The 17,632-nt window shown below is 41.2% G+C and overlaps 1 protein-coding gene across 2 annotated transcripts; it reads right to left on the bottom strand.

The window, feature by feature from the left end:
• Positions 1-6,070: 6,070 nt before the first annotated feature.
• LOC149833262 (U-box domain-containing protein 9-like) lies at positions 6,071-9,831 on the bottom strand. Of its 2 annotated transcripts, XR_016433414.1 has the most exons (3): positions 9,309-9,831; positions 6,224-7,462; positions 6,071-6,088 (listed from the first exon to the last, which is right to left on the bottom strand). XR_016433414.1 is itself a non-coding variant. In XM_090015020.1 (2 exons), the coding sequence occupies exons 1-2, from the start codon at positions 9,609-9,611 to the stop codon at positions 6,374-6,376; spliced, it is 1,392 nt and encodes a 463-aa protein (XP_089871146.1). In that variant the 5' UTR covers positions 9,612-9,831; the 3' UTR covers positions 6,132-6,373. The 2 variants fall into 2 exon arrangements, 1 of the variants encoding a protein (XP_089871146.1); XM_090015020.1 differs by lacking the exon at positions 6,071-6,088 and having other exon boundaries at positions 6,132-7,462.
• Positions 9,832-17,632: the final 7,801 nt, after the last annotated feature.

The following is a 17,632-nucleotide window of genomic DNA, read 5'->3' as shown; positions in this document are numbered from 1 at the left end:
GTATAGGCTTTTCCAAAGGCAAAAATCAATGTTAGTAAACACACCAGAAATTTCTTACTTAAAAAATACACTTTTTAATTAAAAAAAGCGCAATGCAACAGTCGATTCTCAGTAAATCTACCATGCCGAATAAATCTACGAAGTTAAATTGAGTCAAAACAACTTGCATTGTGAGATCCCAATTAGATTGTAGATACAAGCCAGTTAGCAAATATACACCCATTTCTATCTATCCTTCATGCCCTTGTGGGTAGACCAGGGTTACCGCAAGCGCGAAACGTGCGGGGGAGCACATTTCCCAATCGTTTCCCTTTATTTTTTATTTTTTTGGGTTTTTTTTTTATTTTATTTTTCTTACTTTTTTTTATTCTCCCTCGATTCCTAGGTCGCTTCCGGTTCGCTTCGTAGGTCACTTTCGAGACGATTCCCTGCTCGCTTCTAAGTCGTCCCTCACCGCTCCTGCTTTCCCAAGAGTAGACCTCTCAAGTAATGCATGGTTTAAAAAATTATTTAGCCTCTGTTTGAAAACTGGCAATTGGATGAAATTTATGCATTTGAAAAAGTGAAAGCTACCAATCCTGGATTTGGCAGCTACCGCCTCTAAGAGGTGGTAATCACTGTCTCAGTTTCTTTCCAAAGTGCTATAAACTCCCATCCCAGCTGCTTGTTTTCAAACATTCACTACCAAGGTCGTTTCACCATGTTTGTACCAAATGCATAAATACCCATCCCAGCTACTGGTTTCCAAACAGAGCCTTAATCAATCAAACTATGTGGGTTTTTGTCATGGTGAACAAGAGCAAAACAATGGCTGAAAAGCCAAGATACATCATCAGAAAATTTGGACATAAGCACCATATAGAAGACATCAACCAAGATCCTCTTTGACAAAAGTTCCGGCCCAGTGTAGGTTAAAAGTTTTTGCATTGCTCTCCCTCCAAACAGTAGTCCACCAAGCCTGAAGATTCTATTACAAAGATCTTCCTAAGAGGAAGCTATTCCAAAAATACAAGTGAAATTGTTTTTTTACTAGGAGAAACCGCCCCAGGAGCAGAGACATAGCCGCGCTGGCTCAGCCTGGCATAGTACGGTCTCTGTCCATGTCGGCGTAAAACTCCAAGGGCTTACCCCTCGACCCCAGGGAGTTGTCAAGCTTCCATGGGGTGACACCCATGGGATTCTAACCTAGACTGCCCGCCAAACAGTCTAGTTTCCATCCCACTATGCCAAACCCCTTGGGTCTAATTTTTTTTTACTCGGATAAACCGCCCTAGGTGCATAAACCTAAAAAAATACAAGACAATTCTCAAGAGATAACCCTCAAACAAAAACCCATGACCCAAACCTAACAATATTACTGATTTATAATGGACCTTGATTTTCATTTACAGCTCTATAGCTAAGATCAAGAGATCCAAGATATGAGTTTCCCCATTAAACTTTTTATGTTTTAACTTTCCTTAATCAACCCACTTTTTAAGGGGTGAGAGATAAAAACATTTCTTCAACATAGAGCTTTAGTTAATAAATGTGCCATCTCTCTCTCTCTCTCTCATTTAATAATAATAAAACTTTTTCGCATCCACCAAGGCACCTTTGGAAAATGTTAATAATGAAAAACGGTTTCCTAAAATCTATCTTGAAAATAAAATGCTTTAAATGGCTTAAAAATAGGAAAGGTCTCCTAAAGTCAACGTCTAAATTAAACCCATATTTTGAAGTTTTAAATGATTTTATTTAAAAGTTTCAATTTGGGACAAGACGTTAAACCCATATCATTTTCTAAAATTTTTACTTTGGCCCATATTTATTAAATATTAATTAATTTATTTTTAGCCAATATTTTCTCGAAAAAAAGTCAAGATAAATAAAAAAAAATCAAAATCCCACGAGCTAACCTTTTTAAACTTTTGTCACTGTGGTTGGGAAAATCCCACATATGGGAGGAGAGGTGACACATCGACTGTGGCCCTATTTCAGTGTCCGCAGTGTGACTGTGTGAGGTGTTCCCTCCCTGCTCACCAGAAAATTAAGTGTCCCCATGGCTTTGTCCATATGGCTAGGGACGCACACCCCGGGTGTTTGGGTGCATAATTTTCAATAATGGTACATACAACGACCCTACAATGAAAGGTGCCGCTAAACGGCATGCTTTCCCCGTGCCACACATTTTGCTTTGAACGAAGGATATGTCCATGTGACCTACCCTATATCATATGTTCCCATATCGACTCACCTTTTGTCTTCGAGTGCATAAAATTAGGGGTGGCAATTTCTGACACGACCCGCCAACCCGACCCACCAACCCGCCTCTTAGGCGGGTTCGGGTTGGGCTTAAGCCAACCCGTTTAATAAACGGGTCGACCCGAGTAACCCGTTTATTAAACAGGTCGGGTTCGGGTTGGGGGTATGCCAACCCGCCAACCCGGCTGACCCGTTTAATAAACGGGTTAGGTGGGTGGGTCAACCCGCCAACCCGACCCGCCAACCTGTCTGCCCGACCCGTCAACCCGACCCGCCAACCCGGCCCGTCAATCCGTCAACCCGACCCGTCAACCTGCCTACCTGCCAACCCGATCCGTCAACCCGCGAACCTGAAAACCCGTTTACCCGACCCAACCCATTTATTAAATGGGTTGGCGGGTCGTGTCGGGTTACCCGTTTATTAAACGGGTCGGGTTCGTGTTTGCCACAGCCGACCCGTTTAATAAACGGGTCGGGTTCGGGGTTGAGGTATGCTGACCTGCCAACCCGACCCGATTGCCACCCCTACATAAAATCCAACACATGCCAACACACATTTAAGGGTCATGCCGGGTCCAGGGGTACTCCCGCCAGTTACACAACATACCTTGGATTTTGAACTTGCAACGTCCCAACACATGGCACGTGCACTAATAGCTCCTACCAAACAAGCGGAGCCCCCCATTGGTGCCTCCATGCAATCTTCACCACATGCAAAACAGCCTCTGTGCTTTTCCTAAAGCCTTTGATGGCTGCCCTGATCAAGGCAACCAAACATAAGTGTCAGTGAGTTCGCTTGTGTTAGCAGAGTCACACCACCAAAATGGCGTGTTCTTGAGACATAGGTTGTAATAGGTAACTGGGTTGAGATGGCCGTTTCAATAGAATCGGACAGGTTTCGATGGCGAAACTCGACGGCAAACATCATATGCATTCAGTGCAGATGCATGATAGAGAGCCAGTAAATGAACTGAACGAACAGAACAGAAGGTGTTCAAGCTCGGCTTGTTCTTGTGGCGAACCGAACCAAGCTCAAGCTCAAGCTCACAGTGAGCCTCAATTAAATCAGCAGAGCGCAGGTTGGTTCATTAACAAAAAAAGGATATATGTATCGAAATTAAAAATAATTATTTAAGGCCGCTAAGCCAAGCTCAAACTAGTTCATTTACAAAATAAGTACATGGTTTTCAATGCTATAAACAATATATAGACTTATCGCTTGTAAGCCAAACATTTCAATCATCTGTGCTCAAATGATATAATATATATAAAATACATTTATTACTAGTTAATGAGTTTATACGAGCCAAGTTTAGGTGGAATCACGAGTTCTAACGAGATCTTTACGAGAGAACACGAGCCGAGTCCCACGAGTGGCTCATCTCATTCCCAGCCCTAGATTCATCCAGTGTCACCATAGATCACATGATGCACCTACCACATGATCATTTCCCTAGCTGCTAATTATGAGCCACAGAACTAACAGATTCATGGAGTTGCGACAATGAAGAGGTTTTACTTTTTACTTCACCATTATCTTTCATCACAATGATGCCAATGACACTAAATGTGGGGTGGAATTATCAATGTGAACCAGATGAGTGGCTTTCTGCAATATTATTTGAGGAGGACCACATGGAGAAACTTGAACCACATTTGTAAATCCAAAAGGTATGAGGGTTTAGTTAACGTGACTGTTGGCTGGACTTGTTGCTTCAGTAACTCTTCATTCACTCCAATTGAACTCTGTTTTGTCAGTTAATTGGATGAAGGATTTTTCGCTTCTTCCAAAACAATTCCAGTGTGCAGACCTAGCTACCAATTAGGGATGCAAACGGTTCAGATCTGGAACAGCTAAATACATAGAGATTCAGATCGGAATCGAATCCGTAAAACGCCATTTGCATCTCTACCATCAACTTGCTCCATAGGTTTTGTTCAATGCTCTCTTTTTTTGCCAACAAAAAGATAACAATCTCGTGTTTTGACAGTGATGTCTAAAAATTAATCAAAGGTTGGTGAGTGACTCAACCCTTTTGCCTGAATGTGAAAGGAGACAAGTCTATGATCTCCAAATGTTCCGTACAGATAGTAATAGGTAATTGGAGCTCATGAATCATTTGCATGACTACCTTAGATAAGCATGAAGATTTGTGAGCTTAGTAATGCAATCTCGTGCCTTGACAGGGATGTCTAAAAAAATCAAAGGTTGGCCAATTATACAACCTATTTGCCGGCATGCATGTGAAAGGTGAGCAGGTTCATGATCTCCAACTTTTCCATACTGATAGCGATTACAAATTGGGTTTCATGAATTATTTGCATGATTAGCATAGATAAATATGAAAATTTGTGAACTCAGTAATATTTTCCATGATAAGAAAACAAACATCAACTTATCACGTCCTCATTTCTTTTATGAAGATTCACTGTTTTCCAATGTGTGAGTGTGTGTGTGTGTGTGTGTGTGTGTGTGTGTGAGAGAGAGAGAGAGAGAGAGAGAGAGATGCCAACTAGGCCAAATTGTCAGTCAGTTCACTCGAACCAAAATGAACCCCAACAAAGGCCAATTGTGGTTATTGAAGGGTAAGTTGAGATAAGCCCACGGAGTTTTACGCTGCCAGGACAGCCACTAAGTATGGCAGGCAGAGCCAACGTGGCTAGGTCTCTGATCTTGAGGATAGTTTCTCTGTGTAAATATAAAAAAAAGTTGAGAGCTTAATTCTTTGCACATGAAACCTTATAGGTACATTTCCTTTGCTTGTATATGAAACCTCATACGTACATTTCCTTTCATTTGAATTTAATCACACGCAGACAAATTTCCTCCAATATATTTGGATGTTGAATGATTGAAGGCCTTTCCTCTCTTTTTTTTCCATTTTTTGTTGAAATTATGGTGTCCTAACTGATAATTCTTTTTCAGTACTACCCATTCTTTGACTCAACTGTAGGGCAATCTCCCAACCATGAACTCTAGATCAAGCATCTGAGCCATTGGTTCTCAAATTGGTTGGTTTTACATGATAATGTGGTCCACTTCTGCCATGCATCATGTCCTTATTGAAAAAGGCCAAAACTTCTAACTGTTACAAGCTCTGACCTTGTGGTCACTTTTAATGCAGCTCATTATCAGCAGCTCTATTTTGGGTCATTCTGGTTGCTAACCCAATAGACCAAATGTGAATGTGAAGATGGTCTCTTAAGACGTGTAATTTTCACTTTGCCGGCAGTTAGATCTCTTGATCAAGTTGTGAACAGCATAAATGGCGCATTTGTCAGGTCGTATGAATGCTTCTGAGAGTTAATATGTGCAACAGTGGAGATTGATAAAGTACATATTCTTGATCACTTCTTATAACCTCCTGGGTGATGTGTGAATTTTCAAAAGTTGGGCATGTGTCTGTAATTTTCATAGTTGAAATAGTAAGACTTGATTGATTCAATTATCACAATTGACCCAAAGGGACCATGCTATTTAATTGAAAAAGAGTCCTGATAGTTGCCCAAACAAGGGCTGCCAAGGCAACTTGGTAGGTGGGGGCTCACAACCAAGGACAGCTGCTTCTATATATGGTGACTTGACCATTCAACAACGTTGCAGTGTCTGTCTCTAATATACATCTACAGAATCAAAAGAAATTCAAAGTTCTCTTCATGAAATCTTCCTCAAAATATCTCAAAGTTTTTACAATTTTACGAATGGCTTCTTGTTTTCTTGCTTGAAAACACAGAAATCCTATCACTTGCTTCATTTTTCCAACAGGTGAGAAAAATAAACCGCATTGGTGCCCATCAAGATCTTTGATATAATGAAGAAATCCATCAACCATATTATATAAACCTGCAATGACAAGAAAAGAAAAGAAAAAGAAAAAAGACAAACAGAATAGGAAATGAACAATTACTTATCAAGATAGACTACAAGATTCTATACTGCTCTGAAACACACTCTAGAGCAGACAAGAAGAGAGAAAACCTGCGAACTTTTTTATTCGAAATGCACAACCCCGAACAAAGGAAGGAAGATTATACATGGACTGTGTGATTTTTACATGCACCAGATGGTATCAATCCACTGGCCAAAAACCCGCTATTTACAAAGCTCCCACAGCTTATTCTGAGCAATTCATGCTGTGTTGGTGACCCTCCTCAGCCTCTCCAGTATGCTGGCTGCCTTCCTCCTCGCCCTGGACGTGCCGTTCTGTGCGAGAAGCAATAGGGTGCCGTTTACATTCTCCTCCTCCCTCACATCTTTCAACTTGGTCCTGTCGTTCCAGCACACGGAGTGAAGAACTGCTACTGCATTCTCCCTGTTTTGCCCGGAGGTGCTCTTCCTTATGATGTCCAACAGGCACTGGACCCCTGCATTCCTGCTGATATCCTCAAGAGCCTGCTGGTTGCTCGAAAGCATCGCAAGGATCGCTAACGACTCATCCACAAGCCCAGCTGATTCATCCGTGATTGCGTTGAGAAGAACACTGATAGCCCCATCTCTGACTGCCCTTGCTCTGTTATCATGCATTATGCACAGGTTGAAAATAGCCGAGGCTGCGTCCTTCTTGGCCATTGAGCTTCCTTGGTCAAGGAGCTCTATCAGAGGGCCAATAGCACCAGCCTCCCCAATCTTGATCTTGTTGTCATCTAGGGCCGATAAAGAGAAAAGGGCAGCAGCGGAGTTGCTTCTAGTCTCCATGCTCCCATTCTTCAGAGCCTTCATGAGCAGAGGAATGGCTTCCCGTGCCTCTGCGATAATCTTCTTGTTGTCATCATGGATGGAGAGATTCAGAATTGTAGTCACCACATCCTCTTGGACTTCAGGATGATGATCAGAATCAACACAGGATAACAATGACAGCAACGAGGGGATTGCATTCGGAGTCTGACCCAGAAGCGATCGAAACGAAGGCATACGCTTGGTGAGTAATCGGAGCTCCTTTGCCGCTTTCTTCTGTTCCTCTGTGGAAGGGAAGGCTATCTTCTCAAGTAATGAGTCAAGGTGGACGCGTTCGGCCTGCGTAATTCCTTCTTGGTAGGCATCCTCTGTTCCATTCTGAGGGGCTGGTAGTTGTATTCCCTGACTTTCACACCATTGTTGTATCATGTTCCTGACCAAGTAATTTGGAGTGAGGACCAAATGCGGTAGAACCTGCTGCGTCAGAGGACATGTTCGTTGCCCTTTATTCAACCAGGCTTGTATATGAGCTCGGTCACATGTCTGCAGAGAACCAAAAAAATAGAAAAAGAAATTCAAACCAATCTGTAAAACTTAAGAGGGTTGGACTAATTGTAGGTAACAGACTCATTCTGACTCAATCAATGAACATAATACTACATTAAAGCAACAGTTTAAACCATAAAGTTTGTGATTTGATCATCTGCTCAATGCAGGAAACTTAAAAAAAAAAAGATTAGAAAAACCATTCAAGAAACGCCTAGTTTACATGAATGCATGTCGGCACATGTCGCGTGGTGTGTGAGACTTTTCAACATAAAACTGATTTCTAGTCGATGGGACTAAAAATTCTGTAGTCTTTACACGCACTGTTCAGAAGAACAAGACGTGTTCTAGAACAAAACTTTATAGAAAGGACAAATGAAACGTGGTCCACCAAAAGATGTATGACCCAACAAACCATTATTGAGGGATTTGAAAACCCAAAAGAAGAATCACTAACACATGGAGAGCAACACCTCCATTAAGACTAAAAACACCACGAAATCGAGTACACTCAAGAAATTACCATACAACCACCGATAAAGCTGACCCTTAAAGAGAATGATCAACGACCACTTTGAAACTGTTCACGAGGATCGATGATCAGGAAGCTTTTTCAGAAAAAAAAAACATGTTACATTGAATGATCAACCACCACTTTGAAACTGTTCACGAGGATCGATGATCAGGAAGCTTTTTCAGAAAAAAAAAACGTTACATTGAATACCAAGTGCAGACAAGGAAGAAGGGCAGCTGAACCCTCAATATTTTTTTTTAAAGGCAAGATGGGGTTAGGCAGACCCTTACCAGTTATACAATGATACCATTGGGATTCGAACTTGCAACGTCCCAACACAAGTTGACGTGCACTAGCTGCTCCTACCAGACAAGTGGAGCCCCCGTTGGTGAACCCTCAATATTTTCACAAAAAGAAAAGGCGACTCTTCTCAGGTCAGATATAATAAAGAATCCAATTCCAGGCAGAGTTGCAGAAGCAAAAATGCTTGAAATTAAATACAAGGCAGATTTTTTTTACCAAAATCATTAAATATTACATAAAATTTCCATAATCTTCAAAACCGCCTTCTTCTACAGAATATGAATCTTCCAGTTGAAAAATAGGGAACAAAATCCAGAACTTCGAAATTCTTGCGGAAAGCTGATCGGATTCATCTTACCTTTCGAGATAAAAAAGCAAAACGCGACAGTGCAACGAACAAAAAAACGGATTATGAAACACTCAAAGGTGAAGAAACTGGTCAGAATAAACAACAATCCTTTCAAGTCTTCTCCACCGATCAGAAAACCGAGACACGAACCAACATCCGATCTCTTTTCTCCCTCTAGAAACCGGATCCGTGATAGTGTTTGTTTCCACGAATAGAATCTTAAAAAAGGAAAGTTCAATGGATATTAAAAAAAAGGAAACACTCCGAAACCTGGAAATTCTTAGAATCAAACGCGAATCGGAAGACTAAACCCTAATTTCTTCATTACTAAAAAAGAACTCCCGAATTCTGACAGGAAATTCCGAAAAGAGCTCGAGAAACTCAATAGGAATCAAATATCGTCCAAAACAACCGCGAACGGAAACCTAAACGCTAATTCTTGAAACATTTCATAGGTAGCCCCTATACGGACCCCATATACTCTCAGAAACGAGCGAAGCACAAAAAGAAACAGTTGAACCCCAAACCTTCCATGCCGCAACGCATAATCACCAAGAAAACCCATATTTTCGACCTAAATTCGCGCTTAAAACCACAGGTGCGTCCACGAAACAAGAACAGAACCTCCAGAAACAAGGAAAAACACGATCGGCGGCCGCAGAGGCTGGGGTTTTCACCTGCCCGGTGGCCAAGATGACGGGATCCTTCATGAGCTCGGACGAGATCGGGCAGAGGAAGTGCTCGGGAACGGCCGCGGCGTCGAGCTTCTGAGTCAGCGACCTCTTGAGCCTCAGGTCCCTCATGGCGGCCAGCGTCCTCTCGATCCGATCGAGCACCTCCGCCACCTTCCTCTCATCGCAATCTCCGTCCTCCTCCTCCGGGATTTCCCTCACGAGCCTCTGCAACTCTCGCTTCAAAGCCGGCACCGCCTTCACCGACGGCGAGGCCCCGCCACCGTCCTTCCGCTCAGATCTCGCCATCGCCGCTCGCCCTCAACATCACCACCACCACCACAGGGAGGAGAGAGATAGGCTTCTTCCACCGCGAAGAAGACGATGACAGAACCGTAATTAAGAGGAATTTCTCTTCATCCCGCCATCGTCTCCCTCCATCCGCTCTTCTTTCTGTGTGTGCGGGAGCCTCCTCCTCAGTGATCGAAATTAAAGACGTGAATGTGTGTGTGAGTGAGTGAGAGAGAGAGAGATTTGGAAGGTTTTGGGCGAGGGAACGAGCGGGGCAACATTTATATTTTCTGGAGGGTGATGGCGGACCGCGGACCCCACGCGGATGGGCCCCGTGACCTCATGTGCGTCCCACGCGTGGGACCCACTCACCACCTCTCTCAATCTCTGTCTAAACTTTATTTTATTTCTTTTGATGGATTAATTAACCTGAAGGTAATGGTTTTACTTTTAATTAATAATTAAAATTTAGATGGATACTCCGATTTCACTCTCATGTTGCATCTCCTTGTATGTTGGTAGAAATTTACGAGAAAATAAAGTATACGTGTCTTTTACTGTCGTGTCCTTGTGACATGGGTATCGATGAATAATGCCATAAAAGATTTGAGCAGCCGTTACATGAACTGGATTTAATCCAAGATAGCTGACCCAATTCTATTTAGTTGCATTTGGTAAGCCAAAACCATATCCGATTATAATTGGATGTGGATAGGGTTTTGATTTCTTGCTATCAAATTCTACAAATCTAAATTTCGTGGATATTGAATCAGTTTACATGTAAAAAAGCAGATCTGGTAAGAGCTTTTCGCCATCCAAATTCAAACCAGCTTAGCCAACATCCAATTAATCGAATATGGTATTTACCACATTCGACCCGAATCTGAACCGGTTACATCACTATGACCGTGCTGATCAGTAAAAAAGACCACTGTGTACCTCGGACATGTTGGTAATTTTTAGAAATCATGAGGGCAGTTTTCGACTATGGGTTGGACGCGGAGGCCCGGAAAGAGAAGCGGAGAAATGAATAAAAAAAGCGCGTTTTTTTTTTAAAATTTTGAAAAAAAGGGGAAAATTTAATTATTCTGCGTGCGGAAAATCACAAGGTCGATGTGATTGGTGGTTTCCACACCGGGCGTGCCATTACTCTCAATCGTAATGACTAAAATGCCCCTAGTCTTAATTACCTGATTAATTCCTCCATGGTTTCTTACAAAACAGGCGATCTTGCGAACCCAAGACCTTTCGAACAAGTAATGACGGGTCGGATAGGGAAGGTAGTGACTGATCCGAATTAGAAAGAGATCTGATTAGGTAGAGTTGAACAAGGTCCAAATTTAATACGGTGATGGTCGATCCAGAAAAGAATGGCTTGAAACAAGCACTTTACAAGAATAATTTGTCAATGGATCATGATCCGAGTGAGCTAAGAGAGAAAAATTACCTTTTTCAGGCTGGGTCCAGACCCGGATATGGATCTTGCAAGATGGTTCAGTTTAATTGAGATTTTCTTAGCATGGAGAAATCTTGAGATAAGGTTGGAAAAAAAATTGTTCTCTGAAAAGATTTCAGAAAAATATGGGCTTGTATAAGCCCATGGAGTTTTACTCTGCCCGGAACTTGATGGTAAGTACAGCAGGCAGGGCCAACACAGCTAGGTCTTTGCAGTGTGACAAATATCGCGAGATTTATGAAAATCTTGCTATAATATCACGAGAAATTGCCTGAAAGTTTAAAATGGCAATTTCTGGAGAGTTTTTTAAAATATCACGAGATTTATGAAAAAACATAAATACCGCAATTTAAACATGATATTTATGTTTTAAATGGCTATTTATTGAAAAAAAACGTATATTTTTATTTTTAAATAATTTTTATTAATATTTTCTTATAAGAATTAATTTTATATTTTTAATTAATTTTTTATAGCCGAGATTTTGCCGAAAAAATGTGAGATTTATAGATTTTTTTAAATTTCTAACGAGTTTTTGAAAAACAAGAAATTGCTGATAAAAACTTTTGTCACTATGGGTCTTTGTTCTTGAGGGTGGTTTATACGTGTAAATATCTAAAAATAAAAATAACATAAAGGATAAAAAGGTACTAATATTTTCAAAAAGCTGAGGGCAGATCTAACATGCATGTGCTTGACATTGTTCATGATTTAGTGGATCTTGGTCTACGATACTCGTCCAGACCTTATGACCCGTTTTCCAAGATAGGCTGGAATCATGGCCCAAACCTTGGCATTTGCCAGGTCCAGCTGGGAGATCCAATAAACCAACCATGTGGGCTCCCTCTCACTTGGTTAGATCTTGTCACTCACTTATTCCCACTCCCATTCTATTTAGATTAGGATCCAGATCCAGGTCCACATCATCAGACTTGGACACAACCAGGTTGGCATCTATGCCGGATTTTGGACTTAATTGGTATAGCTAAATGTGCTAAAGCTCATCTGGTAGGAGCAACTTGAGAATGTGACCAAAGTTTTTTTCGTTGTTGAAAGTCAAGCTGGGGTTAGGTAGACCACCACTAGCGAACCACTAGGTTTTGAACCTACAACGTCTCACCACAATGAGACTTGCACTGACAACTCCTACCAACCATGCAGAGTCCTTTTTTACAAGGTCAAAGTTGGGTGTACTCCCCGGTGGGTAGGGAGACTTCAAGGGTTTTACCAGCTGGAAGCCAGCCAATGTGCAGGGATGGCAGTTGACCGGGGGACACCGGGGCCCCGCCCTGCCTCACCCCGTTTGGACCGGGGATGAAGGGCATGAAACAGGGATGAAGGTTAAAATCTATCCCCATGCGGGGATGGACTTACGCTTTCCCCCGCCTTGCCGCGTCCCCATCTCAATCCCCACCCCGCCCCATCTCCAATCCTTTAAGGAATGACTATAGACCGAGGGGAAACAGGGTCCTGCCCCGCCTCACCCCCGTTTCGACGGGGGATGGAAGACATGAAACAGGGATCGAGACGGGGGTGGAGGTTAAAATCCATCCCCGGGGTTGGAGGCGGGGATGAAGGTTAAGAGGCCTTGTCCCCCGCCCCTGCCCTGGTCCACTGCCATCCCTACCAATGTGCCGTAGGTGATGGGAGAGTTTTTATCTTAGATTATAAAAAAAAAGTAATAAACTGGCTGCCCGTAAGATTCTGGTTGGGTGTTCATATTTTCCACCATAGAAATATTTCTAAGAAAAAAGGCCTGCACCAGATTCTTGTTCAATCTGCGCCGCCCATGCACCGAGATGGATGGTAGTATTGTCCTTACGCCATTGACCATTCCATGTGGGCGTGCACACCTGATTATGACTCATTGACTTAAACTGCTGGGCGAGAGCATCCATCTCCTTACCCAAGTTTGGATCTATTCCTTCCGTGCTGGGCGGGAATGAGGTGGGTGGGACCCATCAAGGGGCCGGGGAGCTTACTGGACCCACCCCAAAGCCTTTGCTGAAGCTTCTTCTTCTTATGCTCTTTTTTTTCAAGAAAAACGTTACTTAAAACCACCCTCAGAATATCAGATTTGGCCGTGTTTGACTGTGCTTATCAATCTATCGTGTGATCAGGGGCGGCTCAAGAGGCCAGCCGGCCCTGGGTGCGATCCAAGCCCTTAGGGAGTTGCTGTACTTTAGCTATAATGCAAGGGGCTGACACCCGCAGGATTTGAACCTAGACCACCTGTCAGGCAGCCTAGGCTCCATCTAGGACTGGTAAATGGGTACTCAAATGAACCAAACAACGCATTTTCAGAATTGGCTCGTGGCTCGGCTTGTGTTTGTTTTTAGTCGAGATGAGCTTGAGTTTGGATAGTCCTTGAATGAGACAAGCCGTACATGAGCTCTCATGTAAAAACATTCTATGTTATTTATACATGAAATATATATATATATATATATATATATATATATATATATATATATATGAGCTCTCTTGAGCCGAGCTGAGCCAAACACCCTGTGTTCAAGATGTTTGGGCTTGACTCGTTTACGCTATATGAGACGCTCGTGGCTCGGCTTGCCTGCTATACAAAATCGATCACGAACTAGTTAGTGACAAGCTGAACTGAGCCGAGTCATGAGCTGGTTCATTTACCAGCCCTAGTCTCATCCCACTAAGCTTATGACTACATAGGTTGAATTTATCAGCGATTTAATTGGGGATTGTGTATATTTACAGCTAAAATAACGGAAAAAAAGGGGGATAAATGAATGAGAATTTTTATTGAATATCAAGTGAAGATGAAAAAAAAAACATTATTTTTCATAATTCTGGAAAAAAACTCGGTTGAAAAATATTAAAACATGAAGGGTTTATGTTTACAAAATTAAAAAAAATCCGTTTGTTTGAATTTGGGTTGAAATCGCAATGAATCTGCAATCAAACATCGTAGTTCCCTAATTCCTGTACCCTCACTTGATTTTAAGAATACGGATCTGGATTGACTAGGTCCGACCCACTTCCAGTGGACAATGAAGTGATCAAGGGTACTTAGGGGTATTATGGAGATTTCACTGTTGGTGCGCACCATGACCAAACGACAGGAAACCGTGTTTAGTGGTTAAGCATTACGTCTCCATCTCTATCAGCGTCGGTGACGAAGACGTGCAAAGCAATTCGGGAAAAGACGAGAGAGCAGCGAACCAACCTGCGATAGCGCCCGTGACTAAAAACTTTATTTTTTAAGGCAAAGCAAAAAAAAAAAGTTAAATTCAGCAAAAGATTAATCCCTCTCTAATCAATGTCATTAACCACCTTGATTAATACTAATCACTTTATATCATCCCTGCCTTCTGGGGGACAAGGTCTCCATCCCCGCCCGTCTCAAAATAGTGACCTCCATCCCTGTCTTCAACCCTGCCCTCATACCTTTTCCGTTCTCGCATCTCATCAAATTTTATCATCTCCGTTTCCGGCCGTTGTGTTTGTTGGAAGGAGGTCACACAAAACTTGGCACTAAAAAAGGAAGGAGAACTGCAGAAACCGAGTGAATTGTTTTCAGGGTTTAGGGCTAAAGATTTTGTATTAAAAATATATATAAGGGTTATAAGTAATTTTATTAAATAAGTAAGAATATTTTAATCATTTTATTAACCGGGAGGTGAGAGAAATATTATTTTATCGTACCCACCATAAAAGAAACCATACCCGGATCCCATAATTACCAGATAAAATAATATTTTTGATCTTTTTTACATTAAAAATTTGTGGATCTTAGTCAGAACTCGAGTCGGGCCCATGTATGAAATTTCACAAACCATACTGGCTCCTTATATTAATTGGACCCTTCGTGTCCGACCCGGATTCTAAACGAACCTTCTTATTTATCTCCAAACCCTGACCCTATAGGGTTTGGTATGGGTCGAGTTTGAGTCAAACCAAACCCATTGATTAGCAAATATGCTTATTGAGTGAGGTATGACTAGGGGTGGCAATTTCTGACACGACCGGCCAACCCGACCCGCCAACCCGCCTCTTAGGCGGGTTCGGGTTGGGCTTAAGCCAACCCGTTTAATAAACGGGTCGACCCGCGTAACCCGTTTATTAAACAGGTCGGGTTCGGGTTGGGGGTATGCCAACCCGCCAACCCGGCTGACCCGTTTAATAAACGGGTTAGGCGGGTGGGTCAACCCGCCAACCCGTCTGCCCGACCCGTCAACCCGCCAACCCGACCCGTGAACCTAAAAACCCGTTTACCCGACCCACCCCATTTATTAAATGGGTTGGCGGGTCGTGTCGGGTTACCCGTTTATTAAACGGGTTGGGTTCGTGTTTGCCACAGCCGACCCGTTTAATAAACGGGTCGGGTTCGGGTTGAGGTATGCTAACACGCCAACCCGACCCGATTGCCACCCCTAGGTATGACCCAATCTCAACCCACTGTGGATTCTATAGGGTCAGAATTTGGTTAACAAATGGAGGGCCTGATGAATTATTCAAATAAAATTCAAAAAATTAAATTAGCATAAAGTTCAATAAATGTTGATTTTTTTTTACTTTTCTTTATTGTCTTTCATAAAACTAACCTTATAGATCTGTGTCCATGTTTTCTTAGTGGGAATCAACTCTTAGATCGCCTTATTATGACAAAGCGGCAGAGTTTTATGAGGCTTTAAAAATCAATGGCTTAATAATACTTTTTCATATCATAAAATTATTTTTTTGTGGGAGAAAAGTCAAATAGAAAACATAACATACTGAAAAATGTCATTGTTGGTCCGATCGAAGCTCACGTAGACGTGGGTGGTCAGTGTAACACCCAAAAATTTTGAATCCCGAAAATTAAGGATTTGTTTTTTTGAAATACTTTTATAAAATTGCAACGAAAAAATTTACATGGGACAAAAACTTTGCACGTTACTTCTTGATCGCATTCACATTCTTACATGCATTTAGTTTAGAAAATTAAATATTCATAAATCAAATAGAAGTTCATTACATTTGAAATTTAATAATATCAACCCATTTTAAAATTTAAATAAGAGTCTTGAGCATTTATAAATGCTCGCAATCCAACACACTCGAATAGATGAGAAATGCTTAAATCAGCCCCCACCGCATCCTCCCGCCATTGCATGTTAGTTGACTCACTACTTGAAAATATTTAAAATCAATAGGGTCAGACAAATAATGTCTCAGTAGGGCAGAGCTATTCAGAACACATAAACTAAAATCAGTAAGCAGGAATTACTTCGATTTTCCATACATTCAATATGGTAAAATACAACACAAATATAAACATGAATTTCTAATATGGCATTTAAACATTCATTCTCGAACTTGCTTTCAATTAATCATTCGCTTAAACATGAACAAATAAAGATACATGAACAAATAAAAATGCATGCACTTACCATTGCAGAATTCAAACTGTATGCATGAGTGACTTTAATATCTTTAATTAAGTTTTTTTTTTTTAAATGATGCATGCTATGTCTATCTAAATGCACAATCAGTTAATGTTACAGTTCTTATCCTAATGGGTATAAACACATGCAGTAATCCTGGATCAAGACCACAGTGCATGCGATATTTTCAAACAAGGGTGGCTTTGACCTAGCCAGAAACCATTCACTAGTGCTGGGTGAGGGACACTAAAAGCGAGAAAAGTTTTCATACTACCATCTCGATGCATCAGACTTTACTCATGAGATTCTATATCCTCTACGCTGCAGTCTAATATAGAAGGTTCTCCTATCTTCGTGGATGGGGAAGAGCAACCTTTCGTGCTGAATTCAATACCCATAAAGCCAGACTAGTATCATTTACCTTCTCTATCACATGTTTAAACTTTAAAGTTAATTACTTTATATGCAACACTCACATAAGAATCCACTTAAGAGATTCGACCTCTTCAGGGCCCATAGATGCACATTTTACAACATACGTTTTCAGTATCATTGATATGTCTTTTTTTTTTATTTCAAACTTAATCACATGTGCAATATAAAGCATTGAGTTTCTTTACATCTAAATGCATCCAATCATTCACATTATCATCATGTACATGACAATCATATAAAAATAAATTACAACATGCACAGTTCATTAACAATTCACATTTAGCTTTGGGTTCAGTACTACTACACATGTTTAGATCATCTCAATTTTAAGTCTACATGCATTAATGAAATAATGAATTTCTTTTTGTAGTTAAATGTACCCAATATTCAAATCTTTAACAACAAATACATGTTGATATTATATCAGAAAAAGCCAGCATGCATAATCACTTAATATTTACATCAATTCACATCAATTTCCACTTATTCGTTAGGGGCCACAAAGGCATGCTTGTGCCTTAGTACATCAATCAAATCGTGTCTCAGTAGTGGACACTTAAGTTCTCTATAGCAAACTCATTTTTAATAATCCATAACAGTACAACCTAAATTCTCAAGGGCACGCATATGAACACATGAGACACGCAAGCATTCGGTAGCCGATTCATAAACTGGTTCCAAACTTGTGAAAACCTAACTTTTTTCGACTGTTATAGAGGCTACAAAAATGTTTACATTCATCAGTCAGA

This window comes from Nuphar pumila, chromosome 7 (genome assembly GCF_984573655.1).
Source record: "Nuphar pumila chromosome 7, dmNupPumi1.hap1.1, whole genome shotgun sequence".
Lineage (NCBI taxonomy): Eukaryota > Viridiplantae > Streptophyta > Magnoliopsida > Nymphaeales > Nymphaeaceae > Nuphar > Nuphar pumila.
Note: the sequence above shows the minus strand (reverse complement) of the source record. Positions and strands in the feature narration are given on the sequence as shown.

What these genes read in the sequence shown, in the direction of transcription:
- LOC149833262 (XM_090015020.1), bottom strand. Translation starts at nt 9,611, where the DNA reads ATGGCGAGATCTGAGCGGAAGGACGGTGGCGGGGCCTCGCCGTCGGTG. An exon ending in TCATCTTGGCCACCGGGCAG is followed by an intron (nt 7,463 to 9,308) that starts GTGAAAACCCCA and finishes GGTTCTCTGCAG; the next exon opens with ACATGTGACCGAGCTCATAT.